A 24,700-nucleotide genomic window follows, 5' to 3' on the forward strand; every position below is an offset into this window, starting at 1 on the left:
TACAATATTAATTGTATAAATGGGTATAAAAGTAAATATTAAATTGATCTTTGTTGAAAAAAAAAAGGAAAACGATTGTAACTTGAAAAGTAAGCGAAGTGAGTTGCAATGGAACGTACTGTATTGTTCCTTTTACATGCTGACTTTAAAACAGTTATTAAACTCAAGGGAAGTGCTTTAAAGTGGGTTTTTATTGTTACCAAGTTATGACGGTTATTAAAACATTTGAAACAGTCTCGTGATTTTAAAAAGCAGCTATTTCGTTCTTTGTGAAACGTTAAAAATATGGAAATGGAATTCGAAAAGTTTTTTTTCCAATGCAGTTTAAAAATAAACTTTTAATAGTTTATTTACTCGAAAGGTTTTTATATACAATGTGTTTAATACCTATTGTTGTTTATATTTTGTCAAAGAGAACAAAGATATAATAAATATATATAAAAACAAATGTAGTGGAGTTCTACGATCATATCCTATAACAGAAGAACTCTTCTGCTTCTTGTATTAACATAGCAACACCACGTGACTTTCATTAACGTGTTGCCATGATTCATATTATAATCAGTTTTAAAAGCATCCGATATCCATCCATCGTAAAATGTACTCGTAAAATAACACTAAATTTAACACGAACAGATGTACCAGTAAAAACGTCAGCCCCGCCCATACGTTGAGATTCATACCCACCACGATGATGAAATCTACTTTAATCAAAGTCTAAAAGAATGATGGGAATTTTAAAACCATTGACTAAAAGCTTATTAATGGTAACCCCTTTCTTATAAACATTGTTATATTCGAAAGAACACGCTTAAAATTAAAATTGTTAAGGAATTTAAAGTAGCAATTGGATTGCAAAATAACTTTATCAAGCTTGAAACACAAAATTTAAATTAGTCAAATTAGACATAGGATAGCTACAGCTTAGCACAAATATAGAAAAAATGCTGTTTATTTGAATAGATCCAGGACAAACAATCAATTTTTTCCCTTCCTTGAAACATATAAATAACTAATTAATAGGCAAAAATGTACCATACCTAAATTGCAAAACTAAAACGAAATGCCTGTGAATCTTCTCCGTTGCAATAGTTTGTTTATGAGTCTGTGGATCGCATTTCAAGACTGGCAAGTAATAAATAGTTTTCCGGTGAAACTTTTGAAATAATGATTTGCTTCAGATCCTCGGGTAGACGCTCGAGAGACATCGATGCAATAAATCTATTTGTAAGGCCGCATTGCAGGCGCGCCGTGGCGGGAAAATCAATGTCGCGCGCTGACAGCGCCCCTACCTGTCATAGATTATAGAAACTAGGTTATTTTATTTTTAATACGTCACGGGCACTGGCTGCATGGCTGTGCAGCCATTAAATAATTAAAAAATTTATATGAAACATGAAGAAAAATTCTTCTGCTTTGTATTTTAAAAATAGAATGTGTTTTAGATTTTTCTTTTTTTTTAAATAAGGTAGTACTTTGTATGGATAAGTAAAATTCAAATTTCATTGACATTTCAGAAATGGAATGAAATATGAACCAACCCCTGTTCTTATAACATTCTAAGGGAAATTACTCTTCAAAATGTCACCCCGCTTCAAGCTACTCTGACTTTAAAGTGGGGTGCCATTACACTTTTTCCTAGAGTGTCAAAAGTAAATCATTATAATACAGTAATTATTTTACCGTCGAATTGCTTTTTTTTAATTATTTTTTTATACGAGTCATACGTAACATATCTTACATGCCAAAGTGTTTATCATCAGTTAGTATAATGCAGTATACTTCCTGTGATGTAAATGTGAAACATCGTAATGAAAATAAATATATGAAATCATCGCCCAATGTTTACATCCAGAATTCACTACGAAGATGTTCCATTCATTTGTTTTCATCAACGAATCGAAACTCGACAGAAAATTGACAGACAATTGAATAAGTTGTGGGTTTCTGAGACCGGAATCTACGTATAAAACATATTGTTATCTCTCTTTAGTCAACGATAATGACAGGGATGACGATATGATTTATACAGATATTTTGATTTTGAGGACGCTTCAATCGCCTTTATTAAATCACTTTCTAATGCTCAAAGGAATTAGTTCCGTATTTTTGGATTTATGGCGAGTGTTTTTATATTTCTTTTCAAGCTATACAAATTTTAATGTAAACGTGGATTTTCACTGAAATATATATTGCTATATTTATAAAAAAATTTAAAGAGAGTATATACATTGTACAATGGATTATTTTGCAATCATAAATAATAAAACAAAAAGGACATTGTATTCCGAACAAAGATAACATCCCTGAAAGACGCGAAAATATTATATAACATTTGGTTGAGCTTATTGTTGCATTTTCAAATTCTTAATACTAGTGGTCGACCGCGACTTTAGCGCATAATAAAGAAAAATATAGGCCTATAATATGCGCGCATACATCAGCTACCTTCCCGTCCATGTTCTGTCAAAATCGGCACAAACGTGACAGACATACAGATAGACAAGAATTAAAAAAATACATCGTAATGAGCTACGCAAATACATGATGTTTACGAAATATATATATTTTTAAATATTACATACAGTCACTCCAATTTAATTGACATGTATATATTCTTTACCTTTGATTTTAATTAACTACATGAAATCTAGTAACAAATATTTGCAACGACAAAAATAATTCACGCAGTTGTGCATCAAATATTACACGACCAGAGACCTCGGTTCACACAGTCAGGTGGCCACTGACGTACACAGTCCGGACAGGGCTATAAATTTGAGTGCATTTAAATCACACGAGCTATTACTAATGCGTCAGCCGTCCGCAAATACACGCACACATTTTAATTGAATACTTTAACAGCTCATAAAAATGCACTGAAGAACATCGACTTCATTTCGTTGATGAAAATGAAAATCTTTATTATTGCACACTAAGTTTACAATATTCAATGTTGCCTTGGCTCCTTAACTAGTGAAAACTGTATTTAAGGAGCAAAGGACTTCCCTTATGTGAAATTACATCGTTCTTAATGAAAACAATAGATTTAATTAGTAAAAATAATTATTTAGAATAAACAATCAAAAAGTTCTATTTTCCTTTCCCGTATTTATTATTTTTTTGCTGCGTTGGTGCTTAAGTGTGTGTGTATGCTTAAGTGTGTTTCTGAGTGTGGCTGGTGTGTATGTGGATAGGTGTGTGTGTGTGCGTGTGTGTATGTATGTGCCTGTGTATGTGTGTCTGATGTCTGGGTGTGTTGCGTGCGATATATCTAAAAGTGCATGTTGGTGTAATAATATAGACATTATATTGTGTTACTTGTAAACAACGAAATTATTTTAATATAGCAGTTGCTCCTGACTTCGTTCGCGCGGAATGAAAAAAGATCTAGTAATAAATATACCGGGGAAAGTGTAGCTTTCCAACAATGAAAGAATTTTTCAAATCGGTTCCCTAGTTTCGAAGTCTATTCAATACAAACGATCAAATCTTACCTTTTTATAATAATAGTGAACATGTTACTTGGCATATAATTATATTAAAACGAAACAAAAAGATAAAAAACATTTGACTATTAATACTATGTCTGTTCATTATTCTTATTCCTTTAACCGTAAGCTCTCACTGCCTGTACCGAACTCATTCTACTCTTTGAAAAAGTAATAATAATAATTCTTGTACTGGATTGTCATCTGTGAAACCAACGTTTAGAAAAAAGGGGTAATTAATCGCAGAATTTAATATAATTCATCAAGTCATATACATAACTCTACCGTATTCATAATCATTAAGTAGTAAGGGATGCTTTTCCATCCATCCATTCAGCCTCGTAACGCCCACTGCTGGGCATAGGCCTCCCCCAAAGATCGCTGCTGATTGATCCTGCTTTTAATGTAGCGTACATTAAAAATTATACTAAGTGAATGTTTAAGTTACCATTAAACGATTTTGAAGAATATAGTTATTATAATAGAGGTCAATAAGATCACATAAAATCATAGATATATAATCACAAAAGTGAGTCAAAAAGGATGTTTTATACTGGAGTGAACACTCTCAGTGTTGTTAAACCCAATATAAAATGACATTTCAAAAATCGTCTAAAGATTAAACGTCAAAGTATTAAATACTCCATCTATAGATCTCCATCTACGCTTATACTCGTAATATTTACAGAATATTTCTGAACTTATTAATAGATGTATAAGTCTAAATAAAATTCTATTTCTTTCGGGTTACATTTTTTTTCTAAAGCCCTGAAGCCTTTGAGAATTTGAAATGAACTCATGATATCGTTTCTTTGATGAAAAAATAATTAAAAACGCAGTGAGATAACAGAGAACGCAATTTGTGAACCTAAATTAGTTTTTCAGAATGAACTTGCTTTTAAAAAAAACTCCTGAAAATTTGACGTCTATAGAAGTTTTATTTAAAACTAGTATTATTTAAAGTTCTATAAATAATTTCATTTATTAATTAATAATTTATTTAGTCGTTCCTTTTATTTGTTTAATTCATTTGAATAACCCTTTAAAATTAAGATCAAAATATTTTCCCAAAAATATACACATTTTATTCACTTCTTATTTTCTTAACAGTACAGAAAAGTTATTTATAAAGACTATGTCCCATTGAATTTTTTATATTTATCTAGCTGTCGCCCGCGACTCCGTCCGTGTGGAATTAAAAAAAAACTTGATTAGTAGCCTAACCTCTACGTCCAATTTCAACAAAATCCATGCAGCCTTTCTGGAGATACCTTCAAACAAACACCCATCCATTCAAACATTTGCATTTATAATATTAGTAAGATTTAATTTAATTTAGTATTAAATAAACAAATCAAAACAAAAAATATCAATCATTAAAACTCGCGCCAAATCGCAGTAAAACAAGATGGCGGCATCGACGCGACATCGCTCCCCGCGAAGTGTTGTAAAATATAACATTGTTTATTATTATACTCAGTTTAATGCTGTATTTACGATTCAGTCTAGCTTGTGAGGCCGTGCGTTTGTTTAAATTTAGTTTACGTGGACGCGTTTATAGACATGTTATTGTTTCAGTTATAGTGTACATTTGGTGAGCGATTGTGGTTCCCTGATTTGGGAATACTTTAAATAACTTTACAATGGTAACATTTTGCTTACAACAATGTTGCCATTCTGCTAATTGAAATGCCAATTTAAATGTTTGGATAAATCATAAATTAATCAAAATCTTACTAATCTTATTTATTAATAATATGCAGAATTTATAAAAAAACTTTTAAAATATCCTGTCTATTCTTCCAGACTATGTTTTTTAAATGGGAATGTTTAGATGGATGGATGGATTTTTTTAGAAGATATCTCCAGCAGGACTATAGAGATCTCGTTGCGATTTGGAGCAGATGTAGAACGTATGTAGTTTATAAGAACATATAGACAATATATTAAGTTTTCTTTGAATTCCGCGCGGATGGAGTCACGAGCTACAACTAGTTTTAATATAAAATGCAAATCTAGTCCGTTGACTTACGGACCACATTTTATTAATAACTTTATTTATTAGACGCATAAATCAAAATGAAAATTCATCAATGTAGAATCGTGACCACTAGACGTAGGAATTTGACATTTTGCTTCCTTATGAAAATGAATTATTGCAAGACATGCTGTCATTTAGTTCATTTCCTAATATTAATCCACCGGTATTTAGTTCAAAATTTCCATACTTTTTTTTGTCTTTACAAAATGCAGGATCCGAATCCCGCTACGTACTAATGGTTTTTCGATTTACATATTATGTACATTTATCCGACGTTCTTTTAACGAAGGAAAATAACGTGTTGGAACCTACACATATCTGAGAAGAGATTCAAAGATAAGTATGAAGCCAACCTGCACTGGGATAGCGTGGTTAATACATACCTTTTTCAAATTTTGAATCCTCAACTTTGTTTCCCGCTGTGTTTATTTCCGAGATCTTTCATAAAATAGTTTAGTTACTTAATAAAACATAGGAATAAATAAATTCCAGATTCTTTTTATGCCTACATATAAAAAGTCTATTGACAGCTCAAGTCAAATAAAGTAAGATGAATTGGTGTACTTTACGCCCGTTAAAGATGCACAATTTTAATAAAAACTTTGTCAATGACGTCACAAACTCAATTTTTCGAATATTCTTTCTAGGTTATTCTGATTTATTTCAATATCTTTTGTTCATTTTATTTAATCCTGAAAATATAAACAGTGTATAAGGAACCTTAGTAAATACACTCATGTATTTCAAATGTACTGTTTGTGTAAACATAGTCACAAGTCAATTTTTATTATATATTGTTAGTTGGAGCCAAAACAAATATTCGACGTTTGTTTCATTCCGTCTGTTGTTTACGATCGCTCCAGTTTTTATTTGCGTTGCGTGAAAACTTTGATTTATAAGATATGTGTAGAAGAGTTACTATGACTAGTTAGTTATTGACTGTTTTAATATGAAATGATTTTGGAACGTAGTTCCTTATCGCGCGTTGTGAAAGGGGGCTAGACGGAAAAAATTCTTACGAAAAGTTGTCACGACACTTTTTGCTATAGACGAATGAGCGCTACTTCACCATGGCAACGACGTGACAATATATAAATAAGAAAATTCATAGAAATAAAATGTACTTCTTGTGAAGACTTAAGTTTTTTATTCATAGAATAAACATTGGTTCCTTCACTAATTAATCGAAAGGAACTTCGTTCCATCCGGGTGTCCCTTGACACCTCTCAAGTTTTTTTTTACCATTGCAAACTAGTTGTTGCTACAAAAAAAATATGTCCAAATACCAGTATCTCGAAAGTGTATTTGTACGTTTCATCGTCTGAGTATATGTCCCCACTGAGTGACTCAAAGCCTACCCTAAGGAGGGGGTGATTAGGCCACAGTTAACCACGCTAGCTCAGTACGGGTTGACTTCATACATATCTTTTGAATTTCTTTGTAGATATGTGTAGGTTCTAACACGTTGTTTTCCTTCGTCGTAAGAACGTCGGATAAATGTACATATCGACGCTGGAAAGCGTAAACGCTGTAACCCCGAAAGTATGAACTTTACAGGAGAGCCAAAAAATCATAACTCGTGAGCTGATACGCATCGCATACGCATGCGGTATTTAACAATGTTGTGTAGTTTGTGCTAACCTATAATAAAATCATTATCGTTTGATAATGGTTGAAATTATTAACGTGTGAAAAACATATTCGCGATTTCAAGGGTTACAGCGTTTATGCTTTCCAGCGTCGATATGTAAATCGAAACACATTGGTACATGGCGGGTTTCGAACCCAGGACCTGCAGATTACAAGTCAAGTACTTTAACTCTTCTTTTCGTCTTCTATTTTATATATTAGTTCTTTTATGTATGATCAAATCTTGTGATAAATTTTTAATAGATTTTTTTACATACATACAAATATAAAATTAATGTAATATGAACCTTAACTCAATACAATAAAGTTCAATCTCGAAACAGACACTAGTTCGCTAATAAACAAATACGCATTGCGTAAATATTGTTTAATTCTGTTTATGTTTAAGTACCACATCTATAGTGGTCATTCGAAATATTTATAGTTTATGGTTTACATTGTCCGAAATATTATTATTTTGTTTATGTTACGGCTTTTTATACTGCTACTGTGTGGACTATTATTATTCTACTACAACATATATCGATGTCCTACGAATAAGGGCCAATGTGCAAATTAACAACAACAGGAGAGGCTCTCAAAGTTTCGACCATATAGAAATAAAGGCGTATAGACCTTTTTAGTTTAGCACGTTTACACGTGTAAATGTATAATTGTGTTTAGTGCATTTTGTTAACTAGACTAAGACGTAGCTTTTAACATAAAGAGCGTATAACTTCCTTGAAGACCGGCAACGCATCTGCGATTCCTCTGGCGTTGCGGATGTCCATGTGCGTCGGATCAAATAATTTTAGGCAGTCCGTCGCTCGTTTGCCCCCTTCTCCTATAAAAAAATTAAAAATCATCAATCTGTTACTTTAGCCATTATATATAGAACCCATCGATATTTAGATGACAGAGGGCCTAGTTTTAGTCAAAAATTTACGATAAAATCTTTATAATTTCAGCGACAGAACATATTAGATTTGTACAGCGTCTATATCGGACGTAAAGTACATCAACAAATCACATAATTTTGACATATTCTGTCAGTACACTAGTACATACAAAAAACAATAAATATATTAAACAAGTTTTTACCCGCGACTCCGTCCGCGCGGAATAAAAAATAGAAAACGGGGTAAAAATTATCCTATGTCCGTTTCCTGGTTCTAATCCGTCCACCAATATTCAGTCAAATTGATTCAGCCGTTCTTGAGTTATAAATAGTGTAACTAACACAACTTTCTTTTATATATAAGTATAAGGAAAATATACTAAAGTGCAACATTTTTAATTCTAACAATTTTTCTCAACATAAAACTGTATTTTAACGAGAATCTTGCAGCTTTAAAAGTCTACACAATGGAGGGTATTCGACAAAAAATTCAATATCGAAAGAAAACAATGGAATACTTAGTAAAAGAAAGAAATTGGAAAGGTAACCGTTGCATTCACATATTTGGGTCACCTTGGATTTTTTTTTTACTAAATGACAAAACAGTACTTGGCCAGTATTTACTTTTAACCAATATTTGGATTGTTGTATGTCATTTGAAATGTAAGGTTATTTAACAGTAGTACCTAGACGTCAGCAACATCTGTTGCACGAATAGGCCGGCTCGCCTGGTGTAATACCACGACCACACAGAAGACAGGCGTGAAATGAAAGTAACTCCGCGTTTCGTCTGATGAGGGTGCGTTCAGAGAGGACTAATGTAGTCCTTTTTCCATTCCCACCCTTTTCTTATAAGGAACGGGTGGGAACGCATAAGTAGGTGAAATATTCTCTTTACGTGCGTCTCCTCCTCAATCGATTAAATGTAGGCAACGCAACTAAAATTGCTGATGTCTATGGGCTGCGTTTGCGTCCCCATTTCAGCGAATTAAGGTAGACGCTTGCTCGTTTGCCACCTTTTCATTTAAAAAAAAGTGGGAGCAATCCCACGGTTTGTCTGATGTGTGTAATGCAGTTTCAGTTTTTTTTTTTATATAATATCTTTTTCATTTATGACAACCCTATCGTCCGATTTATGTGCAAGCTTATGTTTGTATTCAGCGATACTCAAGCCACTTCAGAGCAGTCACAGTCGCTTAGTGAATTCTTTGAAAGCAGCTAAGTGCTTGTTGGAATGATATGTCATTCAAAAAGCTTGACGATGACTTTTACATGGTCGTGTAATAATTGGCGTACTACTCTACTAATGAAAAGTTTATTGGTCTATATTTATTTTGATCTAAACAGAATTTAAGTTAAGTAATTGTTACAGGAAGAATGTAATACAAAATTTCTAACATAGGTCTATAATTCTGATGATTCAAAATATTGCAAATTAGATCGACCTAATCTTCTGTGGTCTTGTCTGGCCTGTGTTAGACTAAGCGTTTGTTTACGCTTACTCTCCGCCTGTCTAATGAGATTCCGGCCTAATTTTATATGTTTATATGCATCTGTGTTATATTGGATTAACTAGAATTGCAGAGAACAGAACTGCACTGTATATTTTAAGCTGACAAGATCTTTCGAGAAGAGAGAGTAATCGCCTGAACATATTGTTCATGTCGTTAGAAAACTTTAATCAAAACAAGTCAAATTAAATGAAAAAGTGTCCTAAACAAATTCAAAATCATGAACTCAGTAATACATTGAAAATCACAGACAACCCTAATTCTAATTCAAGTAATAACGTATGCGCGTTAGCTTTTTGAATGCGCCATGATCTGGGACTTGATTGTAATGTAGATTAGAGGGCGCTCGTGTCACGGAATACATTATCTATGCAGATGTGGCGCCATTTTAGTTTTTCACATGTCATTTTTGCTTCTTTCAATTAAGTGAGATAGAAAGAGATGAATGGATTATTTTACTCTACTTATTAAATACGTAAAAGTAGACTATATTTTCTTTAAAAATACTTTTAGCTTTGAGTTAACACCACCCAAAGATTTGATACCTAAACTTCTTTCGTCAATTCAATTTAATAGAACGGAAGCAAAGAAATATACATATTAAATAGAGTGCAGTACTGCTGCATAATAAAATTCCTCAAACAAAAACAGGAAGCGAGCCCAAAAGAAATAAACGACTCTAGTAAACAATTGCCTTACCAGCTGACTATGAAACGGTTGCGGATAAACGCAATGCGGTAATTTGTACTTTAATCCGTTAGATAAAAGTTTAATTTCCTTTGTTTTCAACAAACGGTATGACCTCGGTAAAGTAACAATACGAGAACATACGGGTGATAGTATCTCCTAGGAATATTTTTATAATATTATCATATCGTAACATTTAGGGATATTCCAATAAGAAGTTTTTATTCCCGTATGTTTTAAACCTAAGTAATAGTAAATTCACGTCTTTGAAATCTTAATGCGCTTCACCTTTCCACATTCACAGGCTTCTTTAATCAATGATACTTTGATGGATTGCTTATCAATAATTCAGATTCGATTGCTCTTTGCCTTGGTTAGTTATTTAACGTTTTAAAAGTATAAAATTTTACTATTTGAATGAATATATCGTTCACTATGTATTGTGTGTATTTATCTATGTAACATTATGTAACACGTGTAATAAATTAAAATGTTATTCAGAACTTAGCATCTTTGTAAAATGATTGATTGATAGAATCGTTCAAAATTAATAGTAGGTTTCTGAGTCCAAAATATCTTTATAAAAATATATATTTTTCCTGTCAATCAGCTTTGAGAAAATAGAGATAATAATATGTTTTAAATAGAGATGTTTATGGCAACCAACGGTAAGACATTTTTCTTTGTTAAAAATATAACATTGTAATAAAGGTGTTTTATTTAATTAATTAAATCAAATTATGAGTTAATTTGTTACTAATTTTCGTAAATTACACATCTTACTCTCACCCCCTAAATTGGGGTAGGCTCCGAGCCCCTCGGTGGGGACGTATAGTGAGCTGATGATGATGATGATGATGATGACACATCTTACTTATATTATAAACTAGCTTTTACCCGCGACTCCGTCCGCGCGAAATAAAAAAATAGAAAACGGGGTAAAAATTATCCTATGTCCGTTTCCTGGTTCTAAGCTATCTGCCCACAAATTTTCAGTCAAATCGATTCAGCCGTTCTTGAGTTATAAATAGTGTAACTAACACGACTTTCTTTTATATATGTATATAGAAGATATCTAAATGTATGTATAAGTGAATGGATGGATGTTTGTTAGATGTTATCTCCAGAACGACTGCATGGATCTCGATAAAATTTGAATTAGAACATTATGTGGAAGAAAACATAGACTACTTATTTTTATTTTAATTCCGCGCGGACGGAGTTTTAAGTTTTGAGTGTTTAATTAGACTTTATTAAAAAAAACTTTATTTTTATATAGAATATTTAACTTTTGATACTTTATCAAAGTTGAAAAACAACTGCAACAACTTTTTATTATCGTTGTTATTAAAACTTGGTTTTCTTATATCTTACTAGCAGTCGCCCGCGACTCTGTGCGCGCGGCAAAAATCTTTATAAGTAGCCTATATGTTCTTTAAGACTATATTGTATAACCGTATCAAATTTCATCAAGATCCATTGAGCCGTTCTGGAGATACCTTCAAACAAACATCCATCTAAACATTCGCATTTATAATATTAGTAAGATAGCATAGAATGTTAATATAATCTGTAAACATCACGTATCTTTTGATGTTCCTTTGTTAAGAATGTTATTATGTTAATAAGGTTGTGTACTTGGTTTAAAATAATTTGCTCAACAGTTTACAGATTAAATATAGTTTACGATGTAACGGCCTTTAGTGCGAACTTAATTCTAAGAACACCTGTCAAATATTTAAAAATACGAAGTATTTAGGGTTTACTAAATATCTGACAAGGTTACATACTTGTTTTTACTTCTTACTAATATTATAAATGCGAATGTTTAGATGGATGGATGTTTGTTTGAAGGTATCTCCAGAACGGCTTAAAGGATCTCGATGAAATTTGGCATAGATGTATAACATAGTCTGCAAGAACAAATAGGCTACTTAGTAAGTTTTTCTTAAAATTCCGAGTGGAAGGTGGAAGGAATCGCGGGCGACAGCTAGTTAATACATAAACCCAATACGTGATTATGAATATTTGAACAGAATTTAAAATTTATATGAACAGAATTTAATAAATATCAAACTCGAACCTTCACATGACATCACAAGTAATCCATTGAACCTTCAATCTGTCATGAATTATCCAATAAATATAAAAAATTAGGTCATGACGTTTGTAAAGTGTTGATGACAACCACTTTGAAGATTTCATAACCATCAAAGTTTACGAGTTTTTAGCCGACTTCAAAAAGAAGGAGGTTATCAATTCGACTGAATTTTTTTTTTTTTTTTTTTATGTGTGTTACCGCGAATCTCCGCCCCTGGTGGTCCGATTTTGATAAAAATTATTTTAATCGAAAGGAAGTGCTTGCAGGTGGGTCCCATTTTTTTGTTTTTTTTTTTTAAATAACTAGAAGACTAGTAGATTTTGAATAAGCTTCAAAATTTGTTGCGAAAATTAGGGACATTTTTGCTTTCAGCGCTTACGTAGGCTAAACTATAAGACCTACATCAAAATGACGTATGGCGAATTGTAGCTCTTTAAATGTGCTAAATAAAAGTCCGCGATAGCATATATCTATCTTTTATAGTTTTCTCACAATAACCATTCTTTTCTTTACGAAACATTAATTAAATTCTTGCCCTATTTCCGACGCTATTATTCAAGTTCAGTATTAACCCTTATGTAAATAAATATGTTCATTATCAAGAGAATTTAATGTAGATTATATTTGCAATTGAAACTATATCATTCTGTCTAATAGTTTAGGAGATATCGTAAGAATAAAATTACGCGGGAACGAAAAATGCTACATCGCGTTACAATGAATAGCACAAATTTGCTTTCTGGGCTTACGTAGGTCAAACTATATGACCTACATTAAAATGATGTATCGAGTAATTATAGATCCTTAAATTTGCTAAATAAAAGTCTCAGGTGGCATATATCTATCATCTATGGATGTCTCACAAAAACCATGTTATTATGAACAAACTTCGATTAAATTGCACACGAAAAACAGCGTCGTAAGCTTACGGCGCTATTATATTATATTCGATATGAATCCTTATCCAAATAAATATGTTTGATGGCTAAAGTATTAAATGCAGATTACATTAGCCTTTAAACTATGTAATTCTGATCAATAGTTTGGAAGATATTAAATTATTAAAAACTACGCGCATTCGAAAAATGCTACTGCGGCGCGCGGCTGGACAAAATTAAAGGCACGCTACGATGTATTAGTTCGTTAATTTTCAATTTGTATACCGATTTTGATAATTATTTCATTGTTTAAAGGATAAGTGGTTATCTGGTGTATTCTAAATTAGTTTTTGAATTGAAGTACACACATATTAAATAGGAAAGTCCTTTTCTTTATTTGTCTTATTTATGTCCTTATACGTATTAAGGAAATTTGTAATTAAACTTCAAATTCACTAAAAATTGAGAAATAAAACAAACATTTTAAGAAAAAAAAATAGCCGACTTCAAAACAAAAAAAAAACTATCTCAAACAAAATGCGCTCAAAAGTAACTTAAAAAAAAAACAATTTCAAACAAAATTCACTCAAAAGTAACATAAAAAAAACAATTTCAAACAAAATGCATTCATAAGTACCATAAAAAACAATCTCAAACAAAATACACTAAAAAGAAACAAAATAATGTCATGAAAACTTCTTTCTTTCTTTCTTCTCTCTTTTAAAAACCCTCTAAACTCTAAAGAAAGTTCTCTTCTTTCTTGTAACATGTCTATATTGTATAATTATTGTTATTTTGGAGTCGGTTTCGGCCTAAGTAGGGACATAAACGTAAGTATGTCTAATACATCTCAAATATAAAATGTCACCTATTTACTTCGGCCGACACCGACTGCGAAATAACAATAATTATACAATATAGACATGTTACAAGAAAGAAGAGAACTTTCTTTAGAGTTTAGAGGGTTTTTAAAAGAGAGAAGAAAGAAAGAAAGAAGTTTTCATGACATTATTTTGTTTCTTTTTAGTGTATTTTGTTTGAGATTGTTTTTTATGGTACTTATGAATGCATTTTGTTTGAAATTGTTTTTCTTATGTTACTTTTGAGTGAATTTTGTTTGAAATTGTTTTTTTTTTAATTATGTATGTTAATGTATTTAGAAAATTTATATGAATTGTTCTTCTTACTTTAATATATTTGTTTGTCTGTAATTTCGAAAAGGAAAAGTTATGCAATAGAAGTTAATCCTCTTTCCCTTCCCACCCTTTTCTTATAAAAAACTAGCTTTTACCCGCGACTCCGTCCGTGCGGAATGAAAAATAATAATAATGGTTTGGAAATACCGCCGAGAACAGACCATTCCACAACGCGGCCGTGCGCGGCAAGAAATTTCGCGAGAACTTTACTTTTGTATGTAACGCATGAACTCAAAAACTACTGAACCAATTGCAAAAAATCTTCTGCCATTAGACAGCTACATTATTACAGAATAACATCGGCTGTATTTTTTTAAATTCTGCTTTGAAGGAACTAGACAAAAGCTAGTAGCCACTAAACTCATTTATAACGACAAACGTTTCACGTGGAATAAGAAATAGGATACAACATTCCTGGCACTTGTCCTTTTAAAACGACGGTAGAATTTAACGGTATACAAATAGTCAGTTGGTTGCCAATTGTTGAATAAATCAACAAAAACGTGAAACTGAGAAAACCTTAAATGTGGCATTGATTTAAAGTATGTAACATTATTTTAAACTAGCTTTTACCCGCGACTCCATCCGCGCGGAATAAAAAATAGAAAACGGGGTAAAAATTATCCTGTGTCCGTTTCCTAGTTCTAAGCTACCTGCTCATCAATTTTCAGTCAAATCGATTCAGCCGTTATTGAGTTATAAATAGTGTAACTAACACGACTTTCTTTTATATATATAGATAACATCTTTTGACATATGCATCTTTAAATTATTTAATAAATAAATAAATAAAATAAAATAACTTTTATTTCGGACCAGTTACATCCATTTAGGGATTTACATTACATTTTGTCTTAAGTTATTCTAAGATCGGACAGGTCCAACATTGTTATAATGAGATTGAAAATAGCGCCATCTATGTGTAAAATTAATTAACTAATTTATTTAAACTTTTTATAACTAGTGTCAAAGTTTTTGTTTTTACTAATACAAATAATTTTAAATAAATGTATCAAAGATAAAGGAAATTAAAAAATAGCAATTTCAAATAGTTGTTACGAAGTGCACTACATATAATATTGTGCACTGAAACATCGTGTATTTGTTAGACTAGAGATTGTTACCAGCGTCAGTCGTTTGTGCCAAACCAAACAGATTTCTCTAGTGGTTTATCGTTTTAGTTGTCTGTATTTGTTTAAACATTAGACATAGTTTAACTGACGTGCGTTATGAAGTCTTATTTGATTGTTAACGCTGCTGAGGTTAAGTAACAGAGTTTACTATTTATGATATGATAAACTATACTTAAATATTAAGAGGATGTTGTAATTTCTTTTAATATTTTAATTAAAAATTATGCACACTTAGTCCAGATTTAGAAGTAAACAACAATAATGTTATTATTGCATTCATAAAGGAAGTCAATAATATAAGAAATAAAAAAAAACAAATTGTAGGCAACAAAACAGTTTAACTGTGGTAGATCCCGCAGCAACAACATTTGTTGAGTGCTCGAATGGACCGGCTTTCCTGGTGAAATACCACGACCACACAGAAGACAGGCGTCAAGTCGAAGCAATTTCGCGTTTCGTCTGATGAGTTTGGTGCCGAAGGCCTCATTTTAGTCCACGTTCCCTTCGCACACTTCTCTTATAAGGAAAGGATGGGAAGGGAAAGTGGATTTGGCAGAGGAGGGGACACATAGGAAGAGGGCATATCCTTATTCTGTGCATCCCCTTCTCTGTCGATTAAAGGCAACGCATCTGCAATTGCAGATATCTATGGGCAGCGGTCGCTTCGTTATTTAGACGGATTCAAGTGACCGCTTGCTCTTTTGCCACCTTATGATATAAAAAATAACATTGTACTTTGTCATAAAAATATTACTTTGTCATAAAATAAATACACGAGAACGTAACGAGGGAAGTTAGCATGAAGCATTAAGCATTTATACCTTTTATATCTTGAGAAAAGTGGCGTAGTTTTCAGTTTCCGCCTTTCTTTTAGTACCTACCTATGTGACCTAGAAACCTACTTTAAAACGACGAGTGTGTCAACACAGCTTTTTTTATTTAACCAAATATTTAATGGTCACATTAGTTAAGATTATTTACTACTTTAAAAGATTAAACACGTTTAGCAGATTTTACCTAGCATGAAATTATCGCAACGGATATCTGAATCTTGAGCATTTTTCTAATGTCCGTAAATCAAATTCCAAAACAAGTAGAGAATTTATTAAGAAAAAAAAAATTGACTGAATATACCTTTCTAGACTATCTCTAGATCTTATGTAGGTCGAAATGTACAGATTATCACCCTAAATTAGTTCAAGAAGCCCATTGTTATAGAATACATCTATAATTCCAGCTACGGTGACATGGTGCCGGGGACAATCGCCGGTAAGATAGTGGGTGGCGTGTGCTCGCTGTCCGGAGTGCTTGTCATCGCCCTGCCCGTGCCCGTCATCGTCTCAAACTTTTCCCGAATCTACCATCAGAATCAACGTGCTGACAAGAGAAAGGCGCAAAGGGTATGATAAACAAGCTTATTTTATTACTTTTGAAAGTATTTATATTACATAATAATCATTAAACTACCCTTATCCCTACAGAGGGTAGACACAGGATGTACTGCTCCTCCATACATCTCTATCAGCTGTCATATCTGAATTGACGCCCTTCTTACGCATATCCTCTTTCACACAATCCATCCATACTTTCTGTGGTCTTCCTCAACATTTGTAGCCATAATAATACACTGCACTGATTAAATGAAATAATTATCAATACAATTATTGATAATACTATACTGTGGTACAATATGACCAACACACAGTCATTAAATTTAATGTGTTACACTATTTGTGCTTTAGAGCATTATTTTTCGCATACATAAACATAATGCTAGTAGTAAGTACTACAAGTAGAAGGTATGTTCATGGACAAAAACAATATTGATAACTTTTGCGTGGAACTAAAGATGCATCTTTTTATATGGTATTTAAACTGGATTATAATGTTTTACAGAAAGCGCGCCTGGCCCGTATCAGGATCGCTAAGGCGTCGTCGGGCGCGGCGTTCGTGTCTAAGAAGAAAGCTGCTGAGGCACGCCTCGCCGCACAGGAGTCTGGCGTCGAACTTGATGACGCCGGACGAGATGAAGATATTTTCGAATTGCAGCACCATCATCTGCTGCGATGCTTGGAGCGTACTACTGTTCGTATATATTTTTACGTTCAGTTTTAAATAAGTCAGAGATGGAACCCTGTTGAATTGAAAGGTCTCCATCGCGAATCTAAAAAAAATCTGTCCCTTCTATGTATTTGATTGTCGGTGCCTCAGTGGTAATTAATACTTGACTTATAATCTGCAGATCCTGAATTCGAACCCCGCCTTGTACAGATACACTAATTTATGTTTTTAATTGTTTAGGATCGTGAATTTGTCGAAATGGAGAATCCGTACAATGGTGCTGTAAAGCGTCCCGGCTCGCCCTCCCCCCTCGCGTCGCCCGCGCACTCGGGTCGCGCCCCCGCACTTCTAGCCTGCTGCGCGCGCTGCGGTTGCTGTCCGCAGAAGTACCAGGTAACTTTACACAACGAGCTTTCATAGTAGATCAGCTTAATAATATAATGAAATGTTGGTGCAGCATTAAGTAATCCAAACGGCATTATGCAACAACATAGAATTATTCAAAATTCTGTAAAATTAATTGCAATATGTAGTGTTACAATATTACTAATAATTCAATTGGTTTTCACTAATATTAGTAGAAATTCACTAGCAAATACAATGTACCATAACTTGTTTCTTTTTTTCTATTGTCAAACTAATACACAATACATTTCAGAAAACAACAACATCGTAAACATTAAAAATAAAGACGATAATAATATATGAGGTATGTTGAAGCATCGAAGAACAAAGTAATATTTGTTGGAACCATGTTAAAAAAGCTTTAATATGTTTCTAACAAACTTTTGAGATACAACTGTTTTCTACTGTTTAATATGCTGCGGGAATCATGATGCATATAGTTTTATATATCAAATGTTTAGTGATATAGCAGGCGACACTTTATTACTAACTTAAATGGGAAAATAATTTACTTGTTAATTCTAGGATATCTCTGTATCTTTGTTAGCTGATTTCAAAAGTAATATTTCATTGGAACCCACTGATTTCATACAAAAACAATATCTGATCTATAATTGATTGTATTTATATAAATAACTCAGTACACTTTGTATAAAGCAATGTTTTCACAACAGAAGCGCCGTCGTTCCGTAAGGTGCATCAGCCCGATCGGGCTAACCGCGCGGCCGCGTCGTGAGGTACAGACCATTCCGCACTGACTCGATGTCAAACCAATTTCGTACAAGATTGTTTCTATGGCCGAACACTTTCAGTACCATCACTGACATCTGATCGAAGTTAAATTTGATTTGTATTAGGTTCATTTGTCTGATAGGCCATAGAAATCGATCTCCATGAGCATACGTATTTGTATTCCCTGTTGTCGCTTCGCCAGTGTGGTTACGACGTCTTGCTAGAGTCCGCTACTTGTCCCTTTCGTGCTTAAGGCGGAAATACTTCAGTGGGAACAGCTTTCGCCTGATGTAAGCACATTTTGTTATCTATATAAGGTGCTAATTCACATAGTATATTTACACCAATAGGTTGGAATTGGGCACAAATTGATTTGCCATTTGCTATTGCCCTTTACAATACGTAATTACACCCTGGACTCGGAAGCCGAAGTAATTCCTATTAACATGAAATGTGTCGTCCAAAGTCTTATTTATATTTGTATGTTTATAAAAATATTAATTCACAAAGCCTTAAGTGAAGGTGAAAAGGTAAGTATTAAATAAAGTGAATCTAAGTTTTTTTATGTCCATTTATCCTACTGTAAGGTAATGATGTTCTCAGAAATTTGTTTAGTTTTCTACCATATTGTGATATCAACAGGTAACGATGAAAATATTTTACATTTACGTAGAAGTCATGAAAATATTATTTATACTCGTACATTTAGATATTATAAATAATTCGAATTTTTTTCTTTCGAATTCATGAATTCCATGATCATAATTCTGATCAACATTATCCTACATTCTCTAGTTTTTTTACACTACACAATATACTGACATTCAAAAATTTCTTTTAATATTCTATTTAATCTATCGTGAATACAGCCAATCGCAACCAATGTTTGAGCAAACATTTGTACATTTAACGAATATTCGGTATCCAATTGGCTCTAACAGGTCCTGCTATTAGATCCTGGTAGGAAAGGGCGCGCGCGAGGGAACCGCCGGTACACCGCGACCTCTCGCCCCTCAGACACTTCAATGTCGGCCGCGCCCAGTGAAGACCCTTTACCAGTACGTCCACATAATTTTACCATGCAGCGAACCTTAACCAATAAGTAAAAATAAAGTGCTTTATAAAATTCCAGAAATAATATCATATGTATATTTAGGTTTATACAACGGGTATCTAGACTACAAATTCAAATTATGTTAGAGGATTTGGCCAGTGTCATGTGATTTTTTGTTTAATTCTCGTTTGGAAGATACCGAAATGAATCTAAATGTTGTTTTCTTAATAATATTACAATTACTAAATGTAAAAAAATTGATTTAAGGAAAAGAAAGTTTTGATTCAAGAACTATTTTTGTATTCTTTTTACACGTTGTATAATTCAAGATTTGTTTAAACATGTATAATTTGATGGTATTCGCTGCGTGGTAAAAATTGGTGGTAAAAGAGATGTATTTGAGGCTTTAAATGTCTGCAGGGTGTTGGCTGCTAAAAGATGTTGCTTTATAATTATTAAAGGTTATTGTAAAACTTTCTATGTCTTAATGTATTCTTAAGCTTTCGCTGTCGTATCGCTGTAAGTCGCGTGTATTCTTGTATACGTCAAGTGTATATTAAATGTTATGTATAAGTATTTATGTAATAAATATTGTGACTGAATCACATCATTAGCAAATAAATGTTATTCTTAATTTAAAATAAAAAAAAATCAATTAATATATTAAAATCATATACAAATGCTAGTGATGTGACTCAAAATCGAGTAGATCCAACAGTGTTGTATATTATTTAAATGATGTCGTTTGATTTTAGATATATATTAATGTATACATACATATGTGAAACTAAACAATCTCAAAGTCATGCCAACACACTGCACGCATGTAATTGGCAGACATAGGCCGTATGAATTCAAAACTTTAATTATATTTAAAACGGTCAACTGTACTAACATTTCGTAATCCATTCACATACGAAACAATTTCAACACTTACAATTTTTAATAATCAAAATTACATATATATAAATGCGGTCGTAGTAAGACAATACTAACTTCACACACTAATGGGTCTACGTAAACAAAAATTATATTTTTTTTTCTCTTTAATTGGCATGCTTTGAGCACATTTCACACACTCTTGCTACTTGTTCCCCACTTTTACATGTCGACACTTCATTCTTGATCCTTTTTCTATTTCACTCTCCTAAATCACGTCAATGTTTTTGTTTTTTATATTTCCAGATATCTGGAATTTGCTTTAATGTCAATGCTTGTGCGTCTCAAAGTGTAAGCGAATTTATTTGTGTAGATAGAAATGACAAGAATATTTGTGATTTTTACTTTTATAATTTCTAATTTGAAAATTGTTCAATTTTCATTAAGTGAAAAATTTTTAACAGATAAAAAATAGACAACAATTACGCAGTTTTGGTTATATAAAATATTTGATTTACAGAATAATTAAATATTAACAGATTACGTAAGATACTTATCGAGTAATAAGAATTAATCATAGAAAAAGTGTTAGTGACACTAATGTTACTAAAAAATCACATAATGTTAAAAAAACAATCTAAAAATATTTATAATTAGATTTTGACTCCTTATCAAGTCACAAAGATAATTAAAAGATATAAATATACAATAAAATAATGTATTTTAAAGTTTTTCATTTGTGATTTCACAGCAAGCTTGTGGCAAATACATTCCGGCAGGCAGCACGGTGCAAGGCAACCAGACCGGTGTCGCAATGGACGGGACTTACCTCGTAGAGGCATCCTTCTAGGACCCAACCACTAGCGCCCATGTGGAGAGCTATGTGTGACTTGTGTATACATACCAAATGTATAATAGTGAAATGGTGTATACAATTTCGGACTTCCTCAACAAATGGATGAAGTATGAAACAGTGCAATGACGTTGTATGCTGAATTTAACAATTATTAGGTTATGAGCCTTTATGGTCTTGTACTAACATAATACTGCCTATTGATATCACATTTGTATTTTAATTCCAAATACCAATTGGGACTTGAGGTTTTATGGATTTGAATAGTATTTGAGGAATAGGCGATTGATTTGCGTCGCTAATCTAAATTAAACGTCCTATTCGATGTATTTCTCATAGTTGATATTAATTAAGAGTTTTAAATCTCTCAGAGCGGACTCGCTTGAATAGAATCGAAAATATTTACTTGATTCTTATTTAGAAAAGACAAATTTAAATTCTCTGTAGTCAATAGTTCATGTCATATCAATTAGTTCGTATAAAGAATTCTGAATGTCCATTATTCATTATCTTAATACTTCCCTATCTATGTCCCTTTCCCATCCACTAGATTTCTAGTGCCTTCGTGAAACTAAAACATTATTAACTGTTACTCGGTGTTAGTGAAGACTAGGAGTTAGATAAATGTCTATTATAATACGATTATGGATACGAGAAGTAATGAAAAGTATTTGTGAGAATTCCTGAGAAGTAAAAACTAAATAATTTATCTAACAGTCGGTTTTAGAGATCTTAATCTCCATTTAAAACATATTGTTATCTCTGTTTTGTCAAATATAATGACAGGGATGACGATATCTTTCACAGAGTTTTTGGTCTCAGAAACCGACGGTTAGAATTGTAATATACAGTTTCTTGTAAAATATTAAATTGAAAAATTATAGTAATTAAAGTATGACAAATAAAATTATAGATAGTATAAAAATTCAACAAAGTTATATATAAATATATATATTATTATTTAAACGGTTCATTTAAATTCAAGCATAGTAAGTTAAAAACGAAATAAAGTCCGTCAATCTTATTTGGTCCGGAAAAAAATATGCAGCTCTCGAAGTTAGTTCTGTCAGAAAATTATGAAAACCTACATAGGTATAAAATGACAAGATAGCTTATAACACTTTTACGTAGACAGGGAGACTCTGGTCTCGTAATTATGCCAACGGACAGATAACTTTGTCTATTTCTGTTCCTAAAAATTAAATTACCAAAAAGAATTTAAATAAGAATATATTTGAATCCTCGCCATATTGTGACGTCATGGCTTTCAATAAAACATCTATAATGCCTATCTACTCTGTCTTGTTTTTAAAGTTTAATTTTGGAATTTAATATGATGTTTTGATTTTTCATTATGTTTGTTTGTCAATTTGTTACTTTATAAATTTAAAGAAATAATACTGAGGGTCTCGCAGCCTACCCCAAGTTAGGGGTGACTAGACCATAGTCAACCACAACGTGGTCTAGTGCGGGTTAGTTGACTCAAATAATTATTATGTTTTTTATATTTTATTTAATTCTTTGAAATGTAATTTGCATTTGATATTTCTGTCATGAAAATCTTATGAACGGTATATAAAAATTTTACACTATTTACTACATAGTGTATAAAAATTGGGAATATTATAAATAAATAGATAGATTGAATTTATCTAGATAACTAGAGATTTAATTAAATAAAATGTTAATATTCTAGTTATAAGTGAAACGATGTTTAAAGAGTAATTTATGTTACCAGCAGATTGTATAATTCGTTGGATTATAATCGGTCTAGGCATATTATAACTATGAATCGTAACTATGTCACTTCAAAGGTTTAAAAAATGTCAATAAATACTTTAAAATGTTAATTTATTCAGTACACAATTTGCTAATAGGTAATTAATATAGTCCGATTATAAAGCGACGGAATTAACAATTGTTAGGTGACATAAAAGTTTTAGATAATTAACTTAACATAAGTTTTGTAGTTATTTCTAAAAACCGAATTCGATGTTATTAATATCTTCCATTATGAATTACGTCTTTAATTCCTATTTTTCTTGAGAATAAATTATTGTTTTTTTTGTAGTAAAAGCTAATTATTATAATAAGATAATGTCTAGTCAAATAGTTATTAAAAAAAAAAACTTTTTTTTATTTAATTGTAAAATATAATTGTTATGAATTGTGTGCGGACTTGTACATTTTAATCCTGTGATTTTGTGGCTGTAGTCATATTAAGTTATGTTTGTTTGTATGTTAGTATTATATTTTGAATTTACGAATGTTATAACTAAGATATAATTTATTAAACTATTATTTATTTAAGTATATAGATTTATGTAAAATCAAATATTTAAAATAAGTACGTAATTATTATTGTAATATATTTTTTAATAATTTCACTACGCTAGACTTTACATTTAAATTTAATTGTAAAATTTATTAATTTCTTATTTATATTATATACTATGTTATTATATAATTATCCGTTTATTTAATTTAACAGTGTCCATTTCAAAAAAGTTTACAAGTATTAGAAAGTGTTAATATAGTTCAGATATTTTAAATCCGATTTCTTTTAAAAGCTTTTATTTTTATTGCTTCATATACTAATAGATATAATAATACATTACATAGAACATATAATTCAATTAAAACAATAATAAATTAATCTAATATATGTAATAAAAATATCCAATTTAAAAACGTGTTCTTAGATATGTGAAATAAATGTAATTCAATTTTAGTAAAAATGTTTGTGTGGTTGTCATGTATTGGACCAAAAGAAAGTCTTGTGTGTAGAAAATGATGGATTTATCGTTGCTTTCTGAGACCAAAACCTCTGTATGAAACATATTGTTATCTCTGTTTTCAATTCGACTGTATTTTTTTTTTTTTTTTTTAAATAACTAGAAGACTAGTAGATTTTGATTTTAGCTTCAAAATTTGTTGCGAAAATTAGAGACAATTTTGCTTTCAGCGCTTACGTAGGCTAAACTATAGGACCTACATAAAAATGATGTATGGACGAATTGTAGCTCTTTAAATGTGCTAAATAAAAGTCCGCGATAGCATATATCTATCTTTTATAGTTTTCTCACAATAACCATTTTTTTCTTCATTAAATGTAATGACAGAGATGACGATATGTTTTATACAAGAATTT

At 31.7% G+C, this 24,700-nt stretch overlaps 1 protein-coding gene across 3 annotated transcripts in view; it reads left to right on the forward strand.

The window, feature by feature from the left end:
* Window positions 1–21,844, forward strand: part of LOC106711294 (potassium voltage-gated channel protein Shal) — a 48,296-nt gene extending 26,452 nt beyond the window's left edge. Inside the window, exons 2-6 of one of the 3 annotated variants that reach the window (XM_045683661.1) lie at window positions 16,803–16,965; window positions 17,462–17,650; window positions 17,867–18,019; window positions 18,706–18,768; window positions 21,448–21,844. In XM_045683661.1, the coding sequence (XP_045539617.1) occupies window positions 16,803–16,965; window positions 17,462–17,650; window positions 17,867–18,019; window positions 18,706–18,768; window positions 21,448–21,546 (667 nt within the window). In that variant the 3' untranslated portion in view covers window positions 21,547–21,844. Of the gene's footprint in view, window positions 1–16,802; window positions 16,966–17,461; window positions 17,651–17,866; window positions 18,020–18,705; window positions 18,769–19,704; window positions 19,822–21,447 lie in introns of all 3 variants that reach the window. The other 2 variants (XM_045683660.1, XM_045683662.1) reach the window with 2 other exon arrangements.
* Window positions 21,845–24,700: the final 2,856 nt, after the last annotated feature.

The sequence above is a fragment of the Papilio machaon genome, chromosome 23 (genome assembly GCF_912999745.1).
Source record: "Papilio machaon chromosome 23, ilPapMach1.1, whole genome shotgun sequence".
Taxonomy (NCBI): Eukaryota; Metazoa; Arthropoda; class Insecta; order Lepidoptera; family Papilionidae; genus Papilio; species Papilio machaon.